At 29.0% G+C, this 26,047-nt stretch overlaps 3 protein-coding genes across 4 annotated transcripts in view; all 3 read right to left on the minus strand.

Annotated features, from left to right (window-relative positions):
- The window catches only part of Cmpy (crimpy), a 236,374-nt gene that overhangs the window by 15,499 nt on the left and 194,828 nt on the right, over positions 1–26,047 (minus strand). The gene's annotated exons all lie outside the window — the stretch shown is intronic.
- LOC141532106 (uncharacterized) lies at positions 5,407–6,659 on the minus strand. The gene is made up of 2 exons (XM_074250284.1): positions 5,911–6,659; positions 5,407–5,535 (listed from the first exon to the last, which is right to left on the minus strand). Exons 1-2 carry the CDS (start codon positions 6,657–6,659, stop codon positions 5,532–5,534), a joined length of 753 nt encoding a protein of 250 aa, XP_074106385.1. The 3' UTR covers positions 5,407–5,531.
- LOC141532116 (uncharacterized) lies at positions 17,444–25,085 on the minus strand. Its single transcript, XM_074250296.1, has 2 exons — positions 18,294–25,085; positions 17,444–18,223 (listed from the first exon to the last, which is right to left on the minus strand). Exons 1-2 carry the CDS (start codon positions 18,336–18,338, stop codon positions 17,444–17,446), a joined length of 825 nt encoding a protein of 274 aa, XP_074106397.1. The 5' UTR covers positions 18,339–25,085.

Below are 26,047 nucleotides of genomic sequence, written 5' to 3' on the forward strand. Positions count from 1 at the left end.
GTATACATTTTTCCCCCTAATTAAAACAAAAGACTTATTTTTCATTCATTAGTTTTTAATACGATTTTTTTTTGTTTTTATTATATAACTTTAATATTTGATTGATTTAACGTAATTTAAAAAAGTTTAAGAAAGAAGCTAATTATGTCTGGTGAAATAAGTGTTGAAAATTGATATTTATATGATCATCGTGTGTTTGGTTATGATAATTAGTTCAATGAAATAAAATAATTAGATTTCTATGAAATCTAATAAAAATTTTGTTGTTTATAAATTAGGACTTTTTGAAACATGAAATTTAGACCACGTCTATTGAGTTTCAACATTTATTAAAAATTTCCTCACAACAAACGTCTCTTTAACAGCGGGAAAAAAGTCATCGTAAGGTTTCCAAAACTTAACATTATATGTAGTAAGGTACCGCCGGGTAATAAGGCCTAGCTAAGGGAGATTTTGAAAAAAATCGAAAATATTGCATTTAATTATTGCAATGTATCATTAATTTTTAAATTAATACATTAGCTATAAAATTTAATGGAGTAATGGTAATTTTCACCATAAACAAACGCAAAATTAAATTTCTTCATACCTCGGTCGAAAGTACGTACTTTCCTCTCTAATGGCAGGAAAGAAAGTTTAACATTTACTCCCTGTGAGAAGTACACGCGCGCCCTTTGTAACGGCGGGAGAAAAGAATTTCTCATGCGTAATTACACTTGTAACTAGGGACTGTTTATTCCGTCACCATAGCAAATTCTTAACCGCTGTAATTTCTATTGTTACCTCTAATCTTGAAAATAATGCTCCTACCAGTAAACTATCATCAGAATGCTCATCTAAAAATTTTAATTTGAATAATCAAGTTATCAATTATCAAAACTGTATACTCAGTGGAGATATAATTTTTAACTGCTCCAATATCAAGTTTGAAAACTGTGTATTTTATGGAAGGATTATTAATAATTGCGATCATTCAAGAGAAAATTGAAACGATTCGGCTTCGCTTCGGGCATCATGACGCGCAGGGCCGAAAATTCAACTTTCGGCCCTAGTAGTGTAATATACTATTTATTCATTTATGAATAAATTTAATAACTTTGTTAATATTTCAAATTCAATTACTTTTCACTAAAATTGAATGTTATGTTAGTCCAATTACTTAAAACTTAAAGCAATATTTTTAAGAGGATACGAAAGTCTTGTCAATGAAACTAACACTGTTACAAGCAGTTACAAACCTTTTTTTTAACAATAAACAAAAATTATTGTTTTTGAAACTAGAGTTCTAGGAATCAAGATTTTTTTCAGAAATTTCCTCCTCTTCAAGGATCTTTTTCCGATTTTTCATATCATCTATAGTTATTAAATTATTTATAAAAAACTGAGATTCTTTATTTTGGTTGTTTTTTGTTAACAACAAATTGAAATTTTTATCAAAAAAATGAAAAGTCAACAACATTATTTTCAGCACTTAATTATGCAATGAGTGATTGTTCATATTTTTATAACAATTTCTAAGATTTTTCTCAGCAAATTTACACAGGATTCTCACAAAAATTTCCGTTACGTAGTAATGGCTATCAGTCTAATATAGGAATAAGATCAATTTTTTTCTCTCCGTGTACCTTAAGACTATAGAAAAAAATTCTTGAAAGAATGGTGTAGTAATGTTTATGTTATAAGTTTTAACTTTTATAAATATCTGATAAGATATGAAATGTAGGTTCAGCTTTTTAAAAAAATAATCTTGTCATCTTGTTTGTCAAACCATTAGCTCATCAACTACTTTGAAAGTACTTAGAATACCCTTAAATTGATCTATCAAGTTTGAGAAAGTAAGCGTAACTTTGGCTATTAACTTTTAAACTTTGTTTACTTACTTTTTCTTCTTTAATTGTGCTAATAAAATAATCGTATGCACGTCTGCTTCGCTCGAAAAAAAAAATCGTTATAAAAAGGATAACAATGGTAACTTTAGATAATAGTAAAATACAAGCAGCCTATAACGTCCGCAAATCAAATGAACTTCTATTTATTAAAAATGTCGAATACTTTTTACCGTAAACAGAAGACCTAAAAAAAAAAATTCTTTGACTTTATACAACAAATTTTTCGTATGTACGTAAGAATATTTTTAGGTAAAATTAACTTTTTTCATACATGTTAGCCAAAAGCACATGTTAACAAATATCATTATTTGGTTGAAATATTAATTTTTTATTTTATATAAAATCTATCTACATCTTTATTTTATAAAGAAGAAACTACTGTGATAAATCTTTAACAAAGCCTCGTTTGTTTATAAAAGAAATTTTTGCCGTCTGTAATCAGTCAGAATACTAAGTTAGTTTAACAAAAAAAAATAAATTAGAGTTTTGCAATTAAATCAATTCTGCAACGTCTGTAGAATAGTGTTCAAGCAACAGACGGTGTAGAATTTGAATTACTAGCACTATCCTTGCAGCATATACATCTAGTTTAGTCCGTAGAAACACGGTCTAAGAGAAGTATATGTTGTGACATAGTTATTCTAATGGTTATAGATAACATAAAAAAACGGGTTAATATTAACTATAACATTTATATTATGAAACAAATAATAGATGAATATTCGGAAATATTTGTGAACTTTTAAATAATTACAAAAACAAATTTCAATTTGAGTTTTAAAAAAAATTTTTACTTTAAAAAAATTTATTTTCTAAATTATTTGTAGAATATAGATTTTTAGATTATATTAATTAAAAGAAATTACAGCACGAGACAATATTTTTTTAAAAGTATAATAATAGATTTATTGATAAGGAAAAATAACATACAACTGCTCACTAGCCAGGGTGGTATTAGACTAACTTACAAAACTATCCTTTAAAATTACTTGGGCCTCTTGGTCCCTTCTCATCCCCATCTCTAAACAGTATACTTACATACTTCATACACCCTTACTCATTCTCTCACTCGCACTCAAGCTACAATATATTTAAACATTTTACAGAGTAACTATATTTTGACATCTGGTGACAGCATGTTAGAAATACTAGTTACTCATCTAATCCTTAAATTTACAACCACTTATCCTTGAAACTAAAATAAAAATACTTAAATACCGAATACTTTTACTAAAGTAGAAGCATAGAAAATATTTACAACAAAATATTTTTCCTGTTCCTACATATTTACTTATAATGTAGAGATTAAATTCATGAAGTTTTGCGAAAATCAGTAAAACTACCTCAGAAATATTTTTTATACTTATTTTAAATAAATTAAATTACATTTTACTATTGATTTGATACAATTTAATGCTTCTATTTTATTCAAGGAATCTCAATTTTACACCAATATTACACTTATAGATTTTTATTTTAATAATAAAATCATAGAAGTTTAGTTTCCATCTACTTATTAATCATTTACAACTTTATCGCAGAGAAATTAAAATAATGAATGTATTTTTTACGTACAAAATATAAATAATTTTATCATTTAATTTCAAGAATCTTGAAGTTTCAATAAAATTTAACTATCCCGCGAAACAGTAGAAGTAATTTACTGATAATTAATTAATATAATTAAATTAATTAAAAACTATTTCGGCTTAAAGCTATTAACTTAGAGATTAAGCTTCACGAGTTAAACCATGAAATTAAATCGTATGAGAGTTTAACCGCAAATTGAACATGTTCCATTCTCATTTGAGAAACTTTTGCTCGTATACTATCTGAGGTTGGAACGTTGCTATAATATTAATGAATTATCTAAAATAGTCTTAAGTCGTAATAATATATAATTCATAAACAACTGATAATTACTTAAATTAGTCAACCATCATAACACGAAACTATTATTTCAAAAGATTTTAACTTAGTGTCAAAATGTCAAAAACATATTCTAATTTTTTATTAATTAAAATTAAGTTACGCAATTTAATTTTAAAATAAAACAACATAAAACGAAAACAGCTTAAAAGAAATAAATCTTTTAAAATCCCTCTAGACACTTATGGAGATTTAAGGAGCATAAAATAATTTTAGTTGTTTAATAATTTATTTCAATTTAATAAGATAAATGAAGTAAAACATCTTTACTCTGAAAACGTGAATAAGTTAAATAATTTCGGACTTATTCAGCATTTCCATTTTTATATTTCCAGAATAAAAAACATTTTTCTCTACTCATTTTTAATCATTAAACAGCTATTTTATATTTGATATTATTTCAGTGATTTTTTTTTCTTTATTTATTTAAAATCACATACACTACAAAGGTCATAAGCGACTACAGGGTTAAACTTTTGAGGATGGAACTCGTTTTATTTTTTGGGTTGAGCAGAATAATACATTTAAATATTGAAAATATTCATTGGTGTACGCTAAGCTCGAATCCGGTCCAACGCTTTGGTAAGCAAGGGCTGGATCCGATAGGCTACTGCGCACCTCTTTTAGTGGTTTTGAAATTTCAGAAAATATAATAATTTATATTTTGAAACTCAATGGCAAATAAAACTTGAATGCTAAAAAAAAAATAATGGAAATCGAAATATTTTTATAATTTACTATTTACAAAATTAAATAACAAAAAATTCATGCATTACCTATAAATTATTTATAATAATTATATAAATCTTGTTTTTCCGTCGACGAATAGTGCCCATATCTAAAATCAAATCGAAAAAAAGGGTTTTTTTTTTTTTTTTAGCATTCTGTGTTTTTTTTCTTGTTTGTAATAAAAATTATTAAAGTAATACAAAATAGTAAACATTGATGATAAAATTAAGTGAGATCTACAAAAGAGCTGACGTAGAAATACATCTTCTATACCTTCTATATCCATACCTAATAAACTTGTGCATGTGTGTGAGAATGAGAGACATAAATGCAAGCTGCTGCAAACCATGACAGCAATGCCGTGGCATATAATGTAACTATTAGTTTCGAGATTCTAGAAGTTGTACAAGCTGACGCATACGTTACAGCGTTCATTCTTCAAAATGCTTCATACATCATTCTTCTTACGTTCATTAATTTATCTTCATAATCAATTTATTCTTGACCTAATATTTTTCACTTGAGGTGTACTGTAATCTACTTAAAAAATTCAAGCAGATAATGAATTATAGAACGATATTTCATAGTAATGGATTAAATTTGAAGATATATCTTTATAAGACCAAACTTCTTAAACATCTTAAACAAGATTATATTTAACTGAAATTACAACGGTGTTTCATCAAAATAATTGACTGTTTAACCCATCCCTATAACAGTTATGAATATTTAAAAATTCGAGAAGTTATTAAGGGGGATAGCCACTGTGACGCTGGAAAAAATAGGCAATTTTCGGGAATTTTTTTTACTAGGATAATAAAGGAATTTGGGGATCGGGTTTTTTTTGTTTTATAAAGTATATGTTGAGGATAATTCTCCTAAATTTTTATTCAAAAATATTTTGTTATCACAAAGTTATAAACATTTTTGTAGAGCACAAAAAAATTTCCCCCTCCATTGCCGGTACTGTAACTCAAAAACGGATTATCTGAAACAAAAAAACCAAACGGCATTTTAATCTATAGGAATGTCGCTATCGTCGCACGTAGGGGATTTTGAAAATTTTGATTTGAGAAAAAATGGCGCCATATTGAAAATTTTTTCGTCTTTTTTCCTCATTTTTTTGGACTCAAACAGCCTTAAAAAATCTTAAAAATTAAAATTTTCAAAATCCCCTACGTGCGACGATAGCCACTAAGTAGACGAATACGGGGAAACAAAAAAATTGAGAATCGGTTCATATTTACGAAAGTTACAGTACCGGAAAGTTTGAAAAAAGTCGTTTTGAGAAAAACGCGAGTAAAGTTTTAAGAAGATTCTCGCAACTTTAAAATCTAGTCTTTCACAAAATATTCATACTCACATCAAACTATCAAGTCCTGGGCCATATGAGGGTTCTTCCTCCTTATCTTTAGTATTGACCTTGACTTTTTTTATTTTTTTACTGGCCGTTTCCATGCGGCTTTCAGCAGCTTTAACCCGAGTAGCGTCGCGCTCAGCGCAGTATGAGTAGAGTGTTGGTCCTACTTTAACATCGAGATTCTCTAATATCTTCAGAGTTGCTAGAGCCCCATCATTGAATGTAATTGTTGAAATATATAAAGCTATTTCAACAATAAGGGAACAAGAAGAATTTGTTTTTGGGGCGAGCTGCCACACTAATGCATTGAAGCTTTCATTATTATTTTGTGTAAACCCACCGACACATCGTTCCAATAACTCTGGATTCGATAGATCTTCATAAATCGGTATTAAAGCTTCCGCAATATCTGCAGGAAGTGGTGGTTTTTCAACTAATGAGTCCAAAGTATTTGTTGCCACAGCTTTTTGAAATTGACACCACGAATTTGCACCTTCAGGACAAAGAAAATGCTGCGGATCTTCGGGTGATGAAAACTTGTGATAAAATGTTTGCCAAATAGCATTATACATCTCATCAACATCATTAGAATGACGTCTGATTGCTAAACCATAATACTTTGTAAATTCATTAATTGCTTTGTCCGTTAATCGACCTTTCCCACCTAAACTTTTCTGTGTATTTTCTTCTTTTCCTGTTTTTGTCTTCTTGTTAGTTCGTTGCTTCTTCAAAGCCCTTAGTCGACTGCCCATTCGTTTTTGCACGTGATTAATACATTTTTTTTATCTTCACCATGTCCCCATACGGTTTAGCATCACAAATATTTTTATACGTTTTAGTGTCACCATCACCTATATAGTTTACATACTTAACGTTATGTAATAACTCTGATCGCATAAACATCTCTTTTATTCCATCTACCTCCATTTGTCCAGAAGAATTTTCATGGTTTATTGGACAGTCTAGAGCATGGTCTTGCATAAATTGATCGTATTCAGCTGTTCCTTTTTTGAGCTCATTAGCGCACACATCTTACAATAACTGGATTTCATACTTACATCTACGATTTTGCCAGTGAAGTAACCAATTAGAGAAGATATACCAAATGAAGATTTAAACCCTCTTTTCTTCCAACTACCGTCACCGGAGACAGAAATTCCAGGAATGTCATTGGATTTTAAATGCTTGCAGGTTTCTTGGATTTCTTCTTTAGCAGCTTTTTTCAACACTAAATCACAACAGTTTCTAGCTGCATTTCTGATTTGTGTGACCAGACGATCGTAAAAGCTATGGAACATTGGTCGTGGTAAATCCATGAAAGCACAAAATCTTTCAGCTCCAGATAACCCAATACTAATTATCCGCATTGCAAAGATGAAACGGCGATTAATTTCATACGCATTCTTGATGAGTGGACATGAATTTATCAAAATTGGATCACATTTTTGCAATTCACAACTAGTTTAAAACCTAATCCTCGAATACTTGTCTCAGTAAAGTTTACATCACCACCACACTTTTTACACGATACACAGCCACTTAGTAAATTAAATATCGAAAAAAATTTATAATTTTGTAGCTAATACTCGAATCAATTGTACAATCAGATTTTTGTGATAATTTCCTCTTGGAAGCACTATCACGTCGTTGAGAGCCAGTATTTTTTCAGTTTCATATCTGTTGAGCGGTCGATTAAATTTTTTCCTGTCGTTTGGCAGTTTTCTTTCGTTTTTAATAACTTTACTTTGTTTACGATCCATTATTTAACAAATTTTTTTGTTAAATAAACAAAAAAAAAGATCAGAAGATTTAAAAAAATAAGTAAGTAAACAATAACGAGTACACTAAGAAACTCAATAAATTAAAGAACGAGTGTGTATTCATACAAAACAACTAAACTATGAGGTACAGTATCTCAACAATAAGAAAAAATATACGTTAAAAGTCAAATAATTGTAACGGTTGACAATCGTGAGGGAAAACAATCGCCAACCCGTACGAATCAAAGACGGAGCGAGCAGGCGACGTTTTCGTCGAAGCGCCGCGCGTAAAACGGTCAATCGACGCGCTCTTATAAAAATGACTATAACTCGAAAACTATTCGGAATTTTTCTATAAAATTTGAAATACATAATTTTGAATATATAAACTTCAGTTTAATGAAAAAAAAAAAAAAATTTTTTTTCCGAAATTTTACAGTGGCTATCCCCCTTAAAAAAATGTATATCAAGTCGTATAATTATCTTTGAACTAACAAAATCGTATATCAGAACATAATTAAATATTCAAATTAAAAAAAAAAAAAAAAAACTAGTTGTACTTACATTTTTTTAATTTTTCTATGCTGAAAAACAAATTTTTTTCAACTTCCTGCTGTAAAAATTAATAGTTTTAAAAAGTAGGAAAGTGACTGATCTTGGTACGATTTTGAAAATGCAAATTCTTATCAGATGTTTACATTTTGAAGTCCTAGGAAGTTGTTCTGACTATTCCTGACTAGATATCCGACCTTGTGAGTGTGTGTATGTAAATAAAATTTTATCGTACGATATCTTAAAAACGAATCAACCGATCAGAATGAGCGAGACGACGTCCGTAAGAGTTCATTGAAACTTCCATTTGATCAAATTTTGATGTCAATCAGTAGAGCCATTTCAGAAATATTCAAAAAATAAAAATAAAAAAAAAATTTCTCTAAGTTTTTTCTAAACTACTTTTAAAATATTTGACCAATCAACTCCCGACACCAGAGACGCTTTTTCATGTAAAAAAAAGTTGCGTTGAATGCCGCCAAGCAAATCAAAATCGAAAGTTATAGCCATTTGAAAATATGTATCTCCGAGCTCACAAATTTAAATTAAATATATTTTCGATTATTATTGCGTTCGAAAATAAGTAAGAAGTATAAAGGATGTCCTCCATAGTCAACCGATTTCTATATATTTTTTGTTAAAATATAGAAAAAACTGAATTATAACTCGCTGCTACCGGATTCTTCCACTCTGAAGTGCTAGCATCTCAACTTGCCCTTTGCAATCTACTAAGAAGTCTCAAAGGATTAAAACTACATTCGCACATCAGACGAAACCGAGTGACTTATTATAGTTCTACTCCACGACAATTCTAACTCGTTCTCAAATTATAAAAAGGCCATTCGGCAGCCGAAATGGAAGTAGATTTCATTTATTTAAATTTTTATATTTTAATGAATTAAATTTATTTTCATTACAATTATTATAACAATTATGTTACATAGTTGTTATTTATTTATTCAATTTAAATGCCAAAGCAATCGCCGAATGGCAAAAATACAAAATAGAAGAGTATATGTAAGAGTATAAACAGATCTACTAGATATTTTAACAAGTTATTAGTAATTACATATAGCTTATAATAATCAATTCTGTATTGTTTTGATATAATTTTGTGAACCTGAAAATGATTTAATAACAAAACTTTCTTCTGAAATTTATAAAAATTTCAAAAAAAATATAAATTATTCCTTTAAAAATACTTTGAATATCAGTAATTATAAAAAGTATGTTTTAAAAACTAATGGTGTATCAATAAAAAGTTCTCAGATAAATCAAATTCTTAATGACACGTTTTTTCTGACTGATGTCGTTACTGATGGAAATTGTTTATTCCGATCATTTTCTGAATTGATATTCCACGATCAAGAAAGATATATTGAAATTAAACTCTTTATTATAAACTTTATTTTCTCTCAAAAAAAAAAAATATAATACTCTTATAACCAAAGGTGGTTTTTCGGTTAAAGATAAGAACAATTTAGAAATGAATCATCCAAAATTACATGATTTCTTACGAATGATAGCTCGTGAACGTAAATGGGGAAATGAAGGTTCACTTTATGCCGTAAGCGATGCACTTAAAGTCATTATAGTTGTTATTGCAGTTAATACAAATACACACGAAAAAGATTTTATTAACAAATATGTACCAAATACCGTACATTCGTTTGTACCCTTCACAATAGTAAATGAAACGCAACGGCATTTCATAGCAGCACATAGAAAAATAAATTCAACGACATTTAGTAAAAAAACATGGCAAGATATAAATTTAATTACAATCAAAGTAGATGCAAACATCAAGGACAACGACTCTCATGATAATATTTTAGAGAACAGACAAAATCGTACTATTATCCAAGAAATAATTGATAATACGAATAAGTCTATTAAGCCAAACGCAATATTAAATCAAATCCATCATAGCGATACGTTTTACAAAATCAGTAATGTATTCAAGAATCATCAAACAACTTTCTTAGAAATTCACGACAACATTAAAGAGATGGTTAAAACCGAATATAAAGATTTCCTTAATGAAAACTATTAAAAAGTCTGTTAATTTGAGACGGTTTCCTAAAATACTTCGTAATAATTTTATAATCGATAATGTTGAACCAGATGGCAATTGTTATTTTCGATCGATTGCTGAAATTTTATTGAATGATGAAGAAAGATTCCATGAAATAAAAATTTTTATCTTATATCATATCATGATGAATTTGAATTTTTACGAAAAATTATGTATAACACAAGTTATTGAAGTACGTAAAGGTAACAACGACAACGATATTATAGAAAATCCAAAAATAGATGATTTCTTAAGAATGATTGCTGCTGACGGAATTTGGGGTAATGAAGGTTCATGAATTGCACTAAGTCATGCGTTAGAAACTTCATTACTTATATTTGTTGTAAATGGCATCACCGAAACATTACAACTAGTTATTGAAACAAAACCCATAACCATGAAATATTCAAAAGTATTGACAATGATTAATATGGACAACATTCACTTCTATGTTTGTCGATTAAAAAATGACATCAAAAATATTAATGAGTTTCTAAAAATTAATGAGAAAGAATTAAACAAATTTCTCCATATTGAATATGATATTCATCAATTACATAAAGAAAATTAGAAATTTTCTAACTCCATTTTAGAGAATCTGCTATTTGTACGAAAAAAACAATTAGTTCAAAATTTATTATCACTTTAAAAAACCATTTAATATCATTAAATATGATATCTGATAGAGATATCATATTTAGGTTTGAATCATTCAAATAATTTATAATCTCATTATGGCTACATCAAAATGTGTAAAAATCACCGTCTAAAAAATGAGGAGTTAGACAAATTGCTAATACCGTCGATATGAAACTGATACTCAAATATTGAGATACACGAATTTTAAATCATTCAAGATAGCATATAATAGTGATGTTTGTCGCCCAAAAAAATCAGGTAATAGAGAAAATATTAAAGATTTAGTTAATTATTTTAAGTTAAAAATGACCTTTGAATATAAAATAATTGAAAAACAACAACAAATAAAAAAAAAGATTATAGAAATACAAAAAAAAACTTATGAAAACAGACAAAAAAAAATATTACAAAATAAAACAAAAAATAAATAAAAAAAAAAATATGAAATATTGAAAAAAAAAGAATAAAAAAATTTTTGAAATGAAAAAAACAATAAACAAAGGTAACGAATATAAAAATGACGAAATAAAGTGCTTTTTTTTTTTTTTCAAATAGGACGACAGTATAGAAAATTCGAACGCTGAGTAATTATCACTTACTTTTCATAAAGAATATGGAAAATATATGAATGTGTACACTCGATAAGAAAGTCATCAATTTTATCATAGTCATTACAATAAATGAAAAAAAAAGGAACGGAAGTACTATACAGATGAGTAATTACAATTAAAAAAAAAAAGTATAACTAAAAAAAAAAACAATAATGAATAATTCATTTTTTAATTATTTCAGTTTTTATTTGAGTAAGAAGTAAATAAATAACTGGAAAACATAATAATATCAATTGATAGATATGATCAAAAGATGTAAAAAAATTGGATTATAGGTGAGAAAAAAAAACAAGAAAAAAGAAGAAAATAAAGAATGAGAAGCGTCAGGAACATTTTTTTGATTGATCAAGAATGAGACCATATGTACAAGCGTTAAATATCTATACAATTGACTGGAAATTATAAACAAAATGTAAAATAAGTAATGATAATAGCAATAATATACATCTTCTGTTACAATAATATAATGACATCAAAACGAATGCAAAAGTAAAATTTCATTAAATCTGTCTGAAAAAGTAGCTAATTTTTAGCCTAGTCTGATAATAAGGTACACAAATTAAAGCTTATTTAATAAGCTTTCAGATGCTCTTTATAGAATTGTGATAAGATTTTTATCACAATAAATTCCATTGTTATTACATGGAAATAAGGTAAAAGCGAAAATTTTTTGCGGTTTTTGAAAATTTTTGAATTGCTCTCATTTTTAAACTAATCGACAGATTTGGCTCATCTTAGAACTTAACCTCGGAAATCGTCCTAAGAATATGTATGTTACGTTTTATTGAGATCCGTATAGAATTACGGGAGTTAGAGAAGAGACACTGCCGATAATATCGTATATATATATATATATATATATATATATATATATATATTAGGGTGGGTCAAAAAAATCGAATAATTTATTTTTGATTTTATACTCTGAAAAATAGGTTCGTAGACACCTAAAAAGAATTCTCTCAAAGTATAAGCTCTTAATTATAACGGGAAGGTCCTCCGCTTTGCGGGTTTCTATTTTTTTCGAATAATCAGATAAAAAAATTTATATATCGCTTCCAACTGCTTGGAAAAATATTCCGTGGCATAGATTTTGTGAGAAATTGAATGCTTTACAAAAAGGTCTCTTATGACTTTTTCAAAAACTCAACCGATTAAAAGATATTCATAGTTGAAGTTTGGCTATTTTAAGGAAAATATTCGTTTTTATTATGAATTTTATAAGTCGATGAAAAAAATTATTTCGGATTGCGGAACTCATGATTTTGTAGGAAATTTACTGCTCTACAAAAATGGTCTCTTATGATTTTTTGATTAAGTGAAGCCGTTACGAGATATTCATCGTCAAACATTAACGAATATCAATATTTCCAGTTTTTGATCAATAATTCGATAAATTTTAATTTAAACTATGAGTTTCAGGAAAATTTACATAAATTTGAGTTTCGATCGATAAAGAAATGTTATAATAAGTTAGATAAAGAATTATTGGAATTATCATTGATTTTCCTTGGAGAAATGCCTCAAGAAAAGATTTCTTTCAAACGTCCTGGTGCTGTTCATCATGCTAGATGGATGGCTAAGGCCATTTATAGTTTGAAAATGTATCTATTCAGAGATGAATTCAAACTCTCTCAGAAAGAATTGCATGGTCTTCGTCATTTCTGTATTTTTATAGTCACATTGTATTTAAAAGCTTGGTTTTCATCAACTTCTGCAACAACTGCTACTTATCATGACTTGCAGTTTATGAAAAATTTATTGGAGTACAAACATATCAATCCTTTGATTTCTTCAGCTACGTGTGAAAAAATGATTTCGCACTTATGGTATTTGAGCGATGAACTTGCCATTTTATCACTGTTTGACGATGGCGTTCCATTAGAAGTAAAAAAAAGTATTGTTGAAGCTGTTAATACTCGTGAAGGTACAGATTCTAAAGCTAAAAGATTTTTAATTGCTAAAAAGATTTGAATTCATTGGCGCAGAGAACTCTGAGTGACTTTGTGTCTAAAAAGTCATTAAATCTTTTCAAAATCTTCGATCTACCGTATGACTTTCTTGATGTCGATGTTGAATTATGGCCTACTAATGAGAGTTATCTCGAAAATAAAGAATACTTTCAACAACTAAAAGTTGTCAATGATTCAGCAGAGCGAGCTGTTGCATTAGTCAGTGAATATAATCAATGCTTGACAAAAATGAAGAACAATTCCAGTACTTATTGCAAGTTGTCAAAGAACATCAAAAACATTCCCAAATTGTAATAAAAGAAATTATTTATAGTAATAGCGTACTGTTATGTTAAAAATATAGACAATTATATTGCAATTGATAATTCAATAAAAAATTTATCTATAAAAAAGTTAAATACTGGTTGTTTCTCACTTGATTCAATACTTTTCATATTAAATTTGACAAAGAAATATGTCATTCACTTCAAATTAAACTAATCATTGGCTATATGTCGAAAAAAATGCTCTAATTTCTTGTTTTAATGCAATCAAACAAGCTCAAGACTGAAAACAATATTAAAAAAATTGTTTATAACATTTCTTTATCGATCGAAACTCAAATTTATGTAAATTTTCCTGAAACTCATAGTTTAAATTAAAATTTATCGAATTATTGATCAAAAACTGGAAATATTGATATTCGTTAATGTTTGACGATGAATATCTCGTAACGGCTTCACTTAATCAAAAATCATAAGAGACCATTTTTGTAGAGCAGTAAATTTCCTACAAAATCATGAGTTCCGCAATCCGAAATAATTTTTTTCATCGACTTATAAAATTCATAATAAAAACGAATATTTTCCTTAAAATAGCCAAACTTCAACTATGAATATCTTTTAATCGGTTGAGTTTTTGAAAAAGTCATAAGAGACCTTTTTTGTAAAGCATTCAATTTCTCACAAAATCTATGCCACGGAATATTTTTCCAAGCAGTTGGAAGCGATATATAAATTTTTTTATCTGATTATTCGAAAAAAATAGAAACCCGCAAAGCGGAGGACCTTCCCGTTATAATTAAGAGCTTATACTTGGAGAGAATTCTTTTTAGGTGTCTACGAACCTATTTTTCAGAGTATAAAGTCAAAAATAAATTATTCGATTTTTTTGACCCACCCTAATATATATATATATATATACACTACTGGAAAAAATTAAGGGATCAAAAAAAAATTCCAAATTTTTCGGTAGTTTTCAACAGGCCGTAACTTTGAGAGAAATGGTCGTACAGGAAATAAAAAAAAAAGGAAATTGTAGCTCCAAGTGTCTAGTTTTTGGATTAGAACTTCAAAATTTTGTAGCCTCCGCGGTTTCTGAGTAATCGTAGAAAAACCAGCAACAAAAAAATTCTCAAAATTTTTTTAGTTTTTTTTTGGTCTACGGGCGTGGAAAAAATTTTTTTAGCTTAACCACCATAAGGATCGGATACTTTGTTCATTTAGCATTAATTTCTTTTTTAAACACCCTGATACGTCCACTCCTCGCTGAGATATCGGTCTTCAAATGGAAAAGGATCTTTTTGTCTTTGATTATCGATATCTCATCAACCAATGATCGCACAGAAAGTTAAAGGTGGGTTTCAAGAACTTGAATGAATTCCCTTAACGACTGTCCATTGTTTTTTCGAAAAAATTTTTTCTTTCCGTCACATGAATTTGAAAATGCAACAAAAAAAGGGCTTTTAGTGGTTTTTGGAAAATCAAGCGCTGGATCGAAAATATTGAGGAAACCACTAATGTTAAGTGTGCCTTTTACAGATCAATATGTCCACAAAAACCCTACAAAGAATCAAATTAATCCAGCCAGCCGTTTTTTTGTTTCACTTGATCGAATTTTTGAAAAATTAAAGGATCACGTTTTTGCTCGGAAAAGCTCATAATTTTTAAAAATGAGAAAAAAATTGTTTTTTCGAGCTTTTTCCACATTTTTGTTCCAGAAAGTGCTTAAATTGAAAAAAAAAAAAAAATTAAAAAAAAAATTAAAAAAAAAATTTTTTTTGAAATTTTTTCTCTTGAAAAGTTTAAGAAAACAATTACCGCCGGCATTAGCGTTATTATTCCAGGAAAACATGTTCAGATATAACCATGCCTGTTCATGTATGAATCAGGCCTGAAGAATTAGACATAATCATGTCTGAAGAGTAAAATACGATCAGCTTCGAGCTCGAAAATCTAGTGGTTGTTGGAAAGATGCTTTTTTAAAATTTTTAATTGCGATATCGTCCGATCGAATCAATCGTTTTTTATGTGATTTAAAATTTTATACGCAGATTTTTTAGTACAAGAATAGCACATTACACACCTAGGGAAGTAAAGTAAGAAATGTCTCAGATCACATGTAACCTAGGTAAATAAGGTAAGAAATGTTTCAGATCACATGTAATGTGATCGGTTTCGCCTCGGCCAACAATTACATGTGATCTGAGGTTTTCTTTTTTACTTCCTAAGGGGTGTAATATACTATTATTATCTACCACACGAATTAACCGTAAATTTTAAAATTATTAAAAAAAACACTTTTTTGAAATTTTTTAAAATAAATATCTCTCGAAGCGTTTCAATCGGTCAAGCCGTTTGAAAGCTATAAGGAATTTACTCACACACACACACACACACACGCGCGCGCGATTATTTGAAAATCATTGAATTTTATAGCGGGTCGTTAAAAATGTTATTAATTCCTTGGAAATTTTTATTCATCAAAAACTCAAAAAATTAATCATTGTTAATTTAAATTCAGCAAAATATTACCAAAAAAATATTTTATACATGCTGCACTTTAGGCCGAAATTGTTAGTGTTGGAATTCAAATCAAGTTAAAATAAAATGTAACAAAAAATTTTTTTTTTAAACGGATGTATTTATTCAATTTAAATCACCCTAATATTTTTAATTATTTTTTCGAAAAGATTATGGATTATTTATCCATTAATCATGAGATTTTATAACTCAATTATAATTTTTATGCTCCATACCCAGTAAACAATATGATGTCTTTAGAGGTTCTTGATGAACTCCTATTTAAGATTTGGACGTCGTAATTTTTAACGGAATGGTGTCTCTAAGACGTCTTGAGGACGTCGAATGTGCCACTTTAAGAGTAATATAAGACTTCCACAAATATTCTCAGAGATCTTTTTTCTGAGTTAAAAAAAAAAGAGTGCTTACAGAAGTTAGAATTAGGAAGTCTTTTTGAGTTCAAAAATAAGATGTCTTGCAGAAATCCGAATTAAGAGCTCTTTACGACTTCAAATAAAAGAGTACTTATAGTAGTCAGAATTGAGAGCTCTTTCTGATTTCATACAGAAAATTTGCAGAATATTATTATTATAAATTAATAAATATTATTTATTCATGCTATAAATTTATTAATATTAATTGTTAAATTATTATTGTTGTTATGTAATACTCATAATAATTATAATAATAATATTGATTTTCAGTCATTTTGTGACTTAATTTAAGTAATTTTTTATCATTTAGTCGCCATCCTTTCGTCCACGAAGTCAGTATTTTTTTTGATACTCCTTGACAAACAAGATGCATGTAATCCACTGGAAATTGAGACACCATACCAACACCAATATCTTCAAAATCTGATTTTCCTAAATGATGATCTTCATTTAAACGATTTATAAAATTCGAGTCAGTGTGGAATGGTGCATCCATATCAAGAAATAACATTCGATGGTCACTATATTCTCCTTCTTGAATGCACTTACCGCAACCATAAAAACCACCATGACCTTTTGTGTAGGTTACAAAAGCTCTCGCTGGTGAATCACAAATGACAGCCCTTATAATTACTTTAAATTTATGACTATCATACTCGAAACCTTCCTCTCTCAGATTTTTGTACTCATTAATGAAATCTTGAAGAAATTCATTAGTCATTTGGTTTGTTCAGTCCATGGTATATACCAATAACGAATGGTACAGAGACTTTTGGAAAAATTTCTCCCAGTATAGGATACAGTTGTCGTTTTGAACTCTTCGATATTGGCAAACCATCAATGTGTATACTAATCTGGATATCTGTAATCTGTTTTATATCGACAATTTTTAATTGATCAATTAATCCTTCTTTCAGTCCATAGTGGAAATATTCTCCTGGTGCAACCTCACGAATAGTAGTATCTGTAGGAGTATCAATTAAGGTACGACTGTCATTTGGAAGACTTTTTAACTCTTCTATTGACTCCACATTTCTAATAATTTTTAGTAAAGCACTTGATCCAGCTTGAGTAATGTTAAATTCGCATTTCCATTGAGCTAATTGTTTGGTTAAAGGAATTGGTACTTCGATATCACAATTATTATTATTATTATTATTATAAGTGATAGAAGTTGTAGTAGTTGTTGCTGTTACTGTTGATGTTGTTTTTGTTGTTGTACAATGAGAATTATCATTATTATCTGTGTAAGTCTTTAAAGAGATATCGGTTACGGTATTATCTAAATGAATCGACTGTAAACTGAAATCATCACTGTCATAATTATTGTCGTTGTTCATTACACTGTTATTAATAACTGGATCATTATCAAACGAAGTATCAACCGATGCTTTTGCACGTGCAGTCTCCAAAATTGCCTGCTCACAGCGTTTTTTCAATCTTCGATTTTTCTGACTCTTAGACAGTTCACTGAATCTTTTTCTTTCAGACATCTTGAGAAAAAATATTTTAAATTAAAAAAATCATAATTTATATTTATTTTTGGATAAATGTATACGTTACCTTTAAAATCGAATGATTTCTCAAATTTATCACTGATAAAAACATGAAATATCATACACAGTCAAATATTAATTAGCTAAGAATATGCACTTACATTATTTTTAGAACTTTTAATTTACAAATTACGAAATCACTGGTTATAAATAATTAATTGATTTCACTAAATTAAAGTTTTGCAATTCGACGCTGAATGTAAACAGAAAACGTACCATACACTTATAGGTTATATTAAAACAGAGATAAAAAATAAAAATAAAATTTCTATCGTTGTGCGCATGCGCCAATACAATTCAATCTTACCTCAGCAAAAAGACCTCTGAAAGAGTTCATATTCATGACATCTTACGAAGTCAGAAAAAAGACCTCTTAAAAAGCTCAGATTATTGATGTCTTATGAGTTCAGTAAGTAAACTACTTGAAGAGCTCATATTTTAGAAGTCTTACAAAGTTTGTCAAAAGATTTCCTGTCGACTTCTTGATTAAGAGTTCTGATTGATGAATTCGTTAAGACATCATATTTAGACTTCTTATGGACGTCTTTGAAAAGACTTCTTCCAGAAGTCTTTCTGATTTGGATGCTGACTGGGTATGTTTTTATTCATATTTCTTTTGTATGAAGTATTTTTTTATTACAGGAATTAACAATTTCTGCCCAATAATTTACAAAAAGTAAATAGATATTAATTGCAAAACAATTTTAAAATATTTAATCTATTCTTTATACGATCTCCGTGAACTTGGAAACATTATAAATTTTTTTGGCTATCCTGCAGAATTAAACGTTTCTTAAATTATTCCTAAGTATTGGATTAGAGCAGTCTTATTGAAATAAAATTCCAATTCTGTTATATCTATGAAGCCATCAATTCCTAAAATTAATTTAATTACTTCTATTTTCAGTAGAAAATAAGTTTTTTTACTTCATCTACAAAACCAAAATTTGTCACACGGATTTTATTCTTGTGTGCGTCCCTCTCTGCGCCTAGTGTTGGCAATAGATCCACACTCGGTGTGTCTCTAGAGTTTGACTATCTTGTATTATTTTGACTAATTTATTTATTGTATTTGACTCTTTATCATTTATTATATTTTATTTACTATTGTTTATATTTGAGAATTTATGTATTATTGTTATTAATTCTTAAGTATCAATTTGACTTTTGTTTCAGAAAATTGTACTGAACTATAGTTTTATTATTTGTATATTTATTGCCGTAAATCTATGCCATAATGTATTTAATCATATTATGGGCTTGTTTCAGCATTTAATATCAAGATCCAACGATGGGTATCGGGACAGGTGATAAGGGAAATGCAAAAGCATAATATTGATTATTGGTAATGAATCATAGCTGTAATAGGAATTAGATGCTGGGAAAGAAAAATAATATACTGGGACTTTGGATAATTTCATTTAGGTTGATAATTATATCACTTCGTTGTTATAATTTTATTTATTATAAATTTTCACTTAATTTATATATATACATGTCATTTATCACGGGTAAAAGGTTTTAATTTAAGCTAGAATCACTGGAATTGTTAATAAAGCAAATGTAGGTTAATGCCAGAAGCAGATAAGCTACGTGCTAACATGCGGTAAAAGACTGAGACCCGCGAATGGCTGCTATTGAGCCAAAATTCACTAACTAGCAGAACTGTTAACTGAAACAAAGATAAAAAGAGTTGATTGAACAAAATAAATTAATATTTAATTTATTCGTAGAGCGATTAGATAGATAATTATAGATTTATAACGATAGCACTTAAGATCAGATTATTAAGGTTAGACGCCACGTTGCGAGCGCGCGGTTCAAGCCGGAAGGGCGTGGACAATTCTTTTCCAGAGGGCACCTGATGCTCTGCCGCTGCGCCTGACCTGCCTCCAAGTGGCACGGATAGTAGACTTCAAGCGGTTTTAGTAGGTGCGGTCGGTTTTGCAGTGTTCTGCAGAGACTGGGAGAAAGCGAGGGAGATTTGAACAATAGTCCTTACTCGCATGGGTGGTACCCTGTAATATCGGTCACGAGTAGGACTAGCAAATTTTAGTAAACGGCTGGAGAGGCCCTTGTGATCGGACACAAGGCCTCATAGTTTTCGGTAAAAATAAAATTGGGAGACACGCGGGAGCCCGCATAGTGTAAGGAGTGTGGATCTAGCGCCTTGGTTTGAGTCCCTTTTCTTTTGGTGAGTACTCACAAGTTGAGCTAAATTATTATCCGCACGTCGCGTTGTCTCCTGGCTCAAATAATTTGGTATTAAAAGTTATTATTAATTGTCGAGTCGATCCCGTCGTTAGTAAGGGGGTTTGTAGTGGAATACCTGTTCCGAAAGTCACGCGTTTGGGTCCTCGAATCAGCCAGTATTGATTTAAGATTTATAATGGTATTTTTGAGATAACCCGACTGAGGAGTTCGGGTATACCGTAGTTCAAAGTTAATGCGTAGATAAAATTTCTATTCATCAATTAATGTCGTAGTAAGATAATCAAACAGTCTATCAAGAATCGAGACAAATTATTAGTAATTATACGCGACATTGTCATTATTATTTTGATTATACAGTCCATCCGGCTAAGGAATTCAGCTCTGGACTTAACTTTAAGTAATTTGTTTGAATAAATATCTGTTTATATTATTGTTAATTTTTCGTAAAATACAAATTATTGTTTCTCCTTTTTCCTAACACCTTTATGTTGTTTATTTCCCTGGAATACCTGCAGATTGGCTCTGGAAATTCAGGGTTTGTTATTTTTCCCTGTTTGGAAAAAAATAACTGGCGTCCAAACGTGCACTAACCCAGCCTGGGTGGCTGCTGCGGTGTCGCTTAGGAGAATAAGAGCATCTAAGCTTCCTATTTGTTTGTTTATTTTATTTTGGGTGACCTGGACAAAATTTCTACTTTACTCGACGTATCCACCGTCGAGTCGTGTATAAAAATAGTAAAAAATTTTGTTACAAATTTTTAATTTGTATTAAAAAGTTTTAAATTTTCGATAATAAAATTAGCAAGCAAAAAAAAAAGTTATCCTGAAAGTTTACGAATATTAATCTGATTAGACTTCAAAGAATAGAAAATTAAAAAATAATTTATCATAATTTTATCGCACGAGTTGAAAATTGTTTAACTCTTTCGTCATTTCCTTGAAATATAGTATTTTAATTATTTTCATTCTAAAACTATACTTTTTTATATTGAATACTGTCCGACACAATTTAAAGCCATATACCTAAAAAATCAAAGAATCTCACAATACTATGTAACTCCGTTATTGATTTTCACTCATACTAGCCGCACTTCATTTAAAAATCAATATCAATGTTAGAAAAGTAATTAAAAAATAATGAGTAATATGTATGCAAAGTTTCTTTCTCTTTAGCTGACAAAAAGGTGAAAGTTAGAATTCTTGGCTGTAAATTTGATGACTAACAAAAGATCAAAGCTCGGTGGTTGGAAAAGACTACATTTACATTACTCATAAACCCGCAGAACTGTGTAATATTTTCACAAATTCTTCTTTTAAATAGTATTTATGTTTTATTTATATTTTTAGATCTTTTCTTAAACTTTCCATTAATATTTAAGCATTATAAATAGTTCATACCTTATGGTACGATGAAGAAAATTATATAATGTTATTTTCAAATGATTTGAATTACAAACCGATACGTACTACAGATCTATAGAATCGTAGATTTCATCCCTATTTAAAGGTATACTACGATAAATAATAGTTTTAATATCTAAAAATACGCGTTAATAGCAAATGGAACTAAAAAGGTGAAATTAATTTGCAATTATAAACTTTGGGTCAACAAAATTTAAAATGAGACTAAAATGATAACAAAAAAATCAATTTTATTACAAAATAATTATGAGGTTTTTGATATTAATTGCTGTGAATATTTGATTGATCGCTAATTGTGAAAAAGATTCTGTCAAAAAATATACTAAACTGAACTTACTAAAAATAATTGGGTTGGTTGTATTGAGTTGATCTCTCTAGAGTTGGACTCTCTATCGCTGTTGACCACAACTTTGATAATTGAAAAATATTTTCTGCATTTTAGTTTGGTTTGCTGTTAAAGTGTGTTTTTTTGTTTTGTAATAAACTTCCATTTATATCCAAATTTTTTAGTATAACTAAAAACCAGGAGCGCTGAGTTGTAATTTTTTACTTGATCAAATGAAGAACAATATTTACTGTTCGTCTATTATAGTCCGTACGTTTAACATGTAAAATTAGTCATTTTTAACTTCCCGCTAAGAAAATCAATGATTTTTAGAAAATTGGGAAGTTTTTGTTTTCATCCCAATTTTCGAAAATCCTAGGAAGCTATTCTGGCTAGTTTGGCGATGATGTCCGCGCGCGCGCGCGCGTGTGTGTGTGTGTGTGTGTGTGTGTGTGTGTGTGTGTGTGTGTGTGTGTGTGTGTGTGTGTGTGAGGGGGTATACGTACGTAAACATGTAAATATTTCATAACTTTGTAACGGAGTATCCGATCGAAAAGTGTTTTGCGACATTTGAACGGGCCTTGCTGAACAGATTTTCTGTAAATTGAGATTGAATTGAGGCGGTAAATTCTGAGAAAATCTCCAAAATTCGCAAGCCATAGCCAAATCAATTCATTTTTTTGTGAGACATCTAATTTTTAAAAATCAACAAAACATGGTTTTTCAATTTTTTGTCAGAACGGATTTTTTTTTCAGAGTTGTGGTAAAGCTCTCTCAAGAACGCTATAAACACTGCCAAGCTTTCTAAAAGCGGATAATTTGTCTAAGCTATTGGCGCTTAAATATTTTGAAAACAGTTTTTTATTAAATACAAACGAGACGTTTTAGCTCGAAGAGCTCAAAAACGTCATAACAGGTTAAATTTGGAGCGCTTTATATTTGAAATTAGCGGGAAACTACAAAGATGACCCGTAGAATCCACCGTTTTACTAATTTGTGTTTTTGATTCTAATGATTTTAATTGGAACATCAAGACAAAGTTATTAAACTATTGTGTTATCATCGGTTCTAATATGTGTATAAATTTAAAAATTAGTCAGATAAGAGTTCTTGAGGTCGATAAAAGTTACATTGAACGATTCTGTTACATTAAAAAATAGATAAATACAGATCAAGATAATGAAACTTCGTTAAAAAATATAAATTCTTCAATGAAAGATTAAAGAAACTTTGATAACGACGTTACTGTATCAAATAAAAAACTTGCTAAGTTTCAAAAAAATTTAACACAAAGATTTTTTTTTTTTCATCATCGAACTCTTCATTACTTTTATTTTTCTTTCTCAGACATAAATTGAAAGTTATACACCACAAGATAGAAACTAACACTTGCTTAACTTGCAAATTGTTATTTATGATTTCGATCGAGGAAGAAAAGGTGAGAATATATAACTTAAGCTTTTCACTTGGCGAATAGTCTAAAGGGAGCTCGATTTTCTGTCTCTTTATTCTTCATTGTTTCTTTTTCGTATACACAAGTTGCTCACCATTTCCTGTTTCAATGCAGTCACCGTCTTAGGTACTCAAGTTTACTTTCTTGCAGTAAAAGTTGATATGCGTTTACTATACTTTCTTCTATTTGTTTGTACACGCCACGAATAGCCTCATGAGATAAACAAAAATACGTACACTTTTTTATTATGTCTAAGGTATTCATAAAAATTTATTAAAACAATAATGGTATTATATTTTCATTGTTTCAGAAAGAATACAATAAACTACAATTAAAAAAATTTTTTCACAAATTGCAATCACACAAATCTCTTATATATTTCTAAAAAAAGAAAACTCAATTTTAAAATATGACTCTAGTCGTTAAACATTTTTCTATAAAATTTAAAACAATAATTTATTTTGGAGTAAAACAGTACTATTAACTTGCATTAACTATATTTGACTGCCGAGATTAACAGATTGTGAATAAGAAAATTTTGGCTTCATGATTTTTTAATAATTCTCATTACACTACATATAGTTTAAGTGATTTTGAAATAAATTTGAAAAATAATAGTGCTATATCAGATTCAATTACAAATAATTTAATGTACAAAAGTAATGGAACAAATATATAGAACCAACAAACTATTTAAAATTGCTCCAATAACTTAACGTAAAAAATTGACTCTCCCAGAAAAATATATAAAATTTGAAAAAACACTAATTCTTGTCAAGATTTTTTTGATGATACCAAATTTAACTGTAAATTCCTTATAACCACATTCGAATGATCAAAACAAAATGAATAAATAGACAAATTCGAATCTATTTAGAACTACTTCGAAAACTTGTCATGTAAAATATAGATTTTTAGACTATATTAATTAGAAAAAATTACAACACGAGGCGGTGTTTTTTTTAAAGTATAATAATGGATTTATTTATAAGGGAAATAATACTCGACTGCTCACTAGCCTGGGTGGTGTTAGACTAACTTAAAAACTATTCCTTAAAAATATTTGGACCTCTCGGTTCCTTCTCACTCCATCTCCAAACAGCATACTTGCATACTTCATACACTCTTGCTCGTTCTCTCACTCGCACTCAAGCTACAATATTCTTAACCATCTTACAGAGTAACTACATTTTGACATCTGATGACAGTATGTCAGAAATACTAGTTACCCATCTAATCCTTACTTACAACCACTTATCTTTACAACTTAAAACTATCCGGGTCGAAAAATTTAAACTGACTTTGAGCAAAATGATCTGCATTTGAACTTATTGATCTGCATTTGAACATTTAAAAATATTTTCATCTGTATTTGATCTACTATTCAAATTATTTTTTATCTGTTTAAAGTCTAAACAACCTTTTAGTAAAATAATTGAGCAGCTATAAATATTTTATGCTGTTTCTAATCTAATGAGACTAAAAAATTTGATCGGTTTTTAGTCTAGTTAATTTGTACTTGGACTTTATGTATTGTTTTCAAATTCAATATGAAATCTTATACTGTTTTTGATCTAAAATTTTAATTCTAAATGTTCAAAGACCAAAAATCGACTAAGATGGCGACTTATAATTTTGTTGAGTCTTAAGTACCTTATTAAAAATTATTATAAGTCGCATTTATTTGTAAAAATAAATTAAATTATGATACATTCATGCGCTCTCTTGTTTTATGAACTGATCGTTGATCATAACTTTACATCTGTCATATTTATTTTTCATAGCTTAACATTTCATGGGCTATAAAAGTTTTGTACCTGCGAATATTAGTTGCAGTGATAACTAATAAATTTGTATTAACATACGTAAAATAGTTCTCATTGTTTCATTGGATCTAAATCTATAGTTTTCTAATCATCGATATTAAACACAATGTGAATACATCGACAAGACTAAAATGTTGACAAGATGACAAGATTAATATTAAACTTTGTAATTTCACCCATCATTTAATGAGCGGTATTTACTATTTGGTAGTGTAAAGTATACCGGTTGGTATACATTCGATCAAAAACCTGTATACCAATATTTGGTATACAGACGATCAAGAACTGACTAAAAATTATGGAACGTTTTGGTCTGTTTTTGACCTTGATGCGATCAAAACTAGTTAAATGATTGTGACAAAAAAAGTCTGATTTTGGTCTTAAAACAATAGAAAACAATTTTATTGTAACGTTACAAATTATCTGAAATCGGTCTGAATTGTGCGCGGAAAAAAAACTGATTTAAAAATCGCATCAGGTGATACAAAAATTGTCTCACATGTGATGCCAACAGACGTGAAC

Source organism: Cotesia typhae, unplaced genomic scaffold (assembly GCF_013202065.1).
Source record: "Cotesia typhae breed Kobodo isofemale line unplaced genomic scaffold, CoteBio_Ctyphae contig_119, whole genome shotgun sequence".
Lineage (NCBI taxonomy): Eukaryota > Metazoa > Arthropoda > Insecta > Hymenoptera > Braconidae > Cotesia > Cotesia typhae.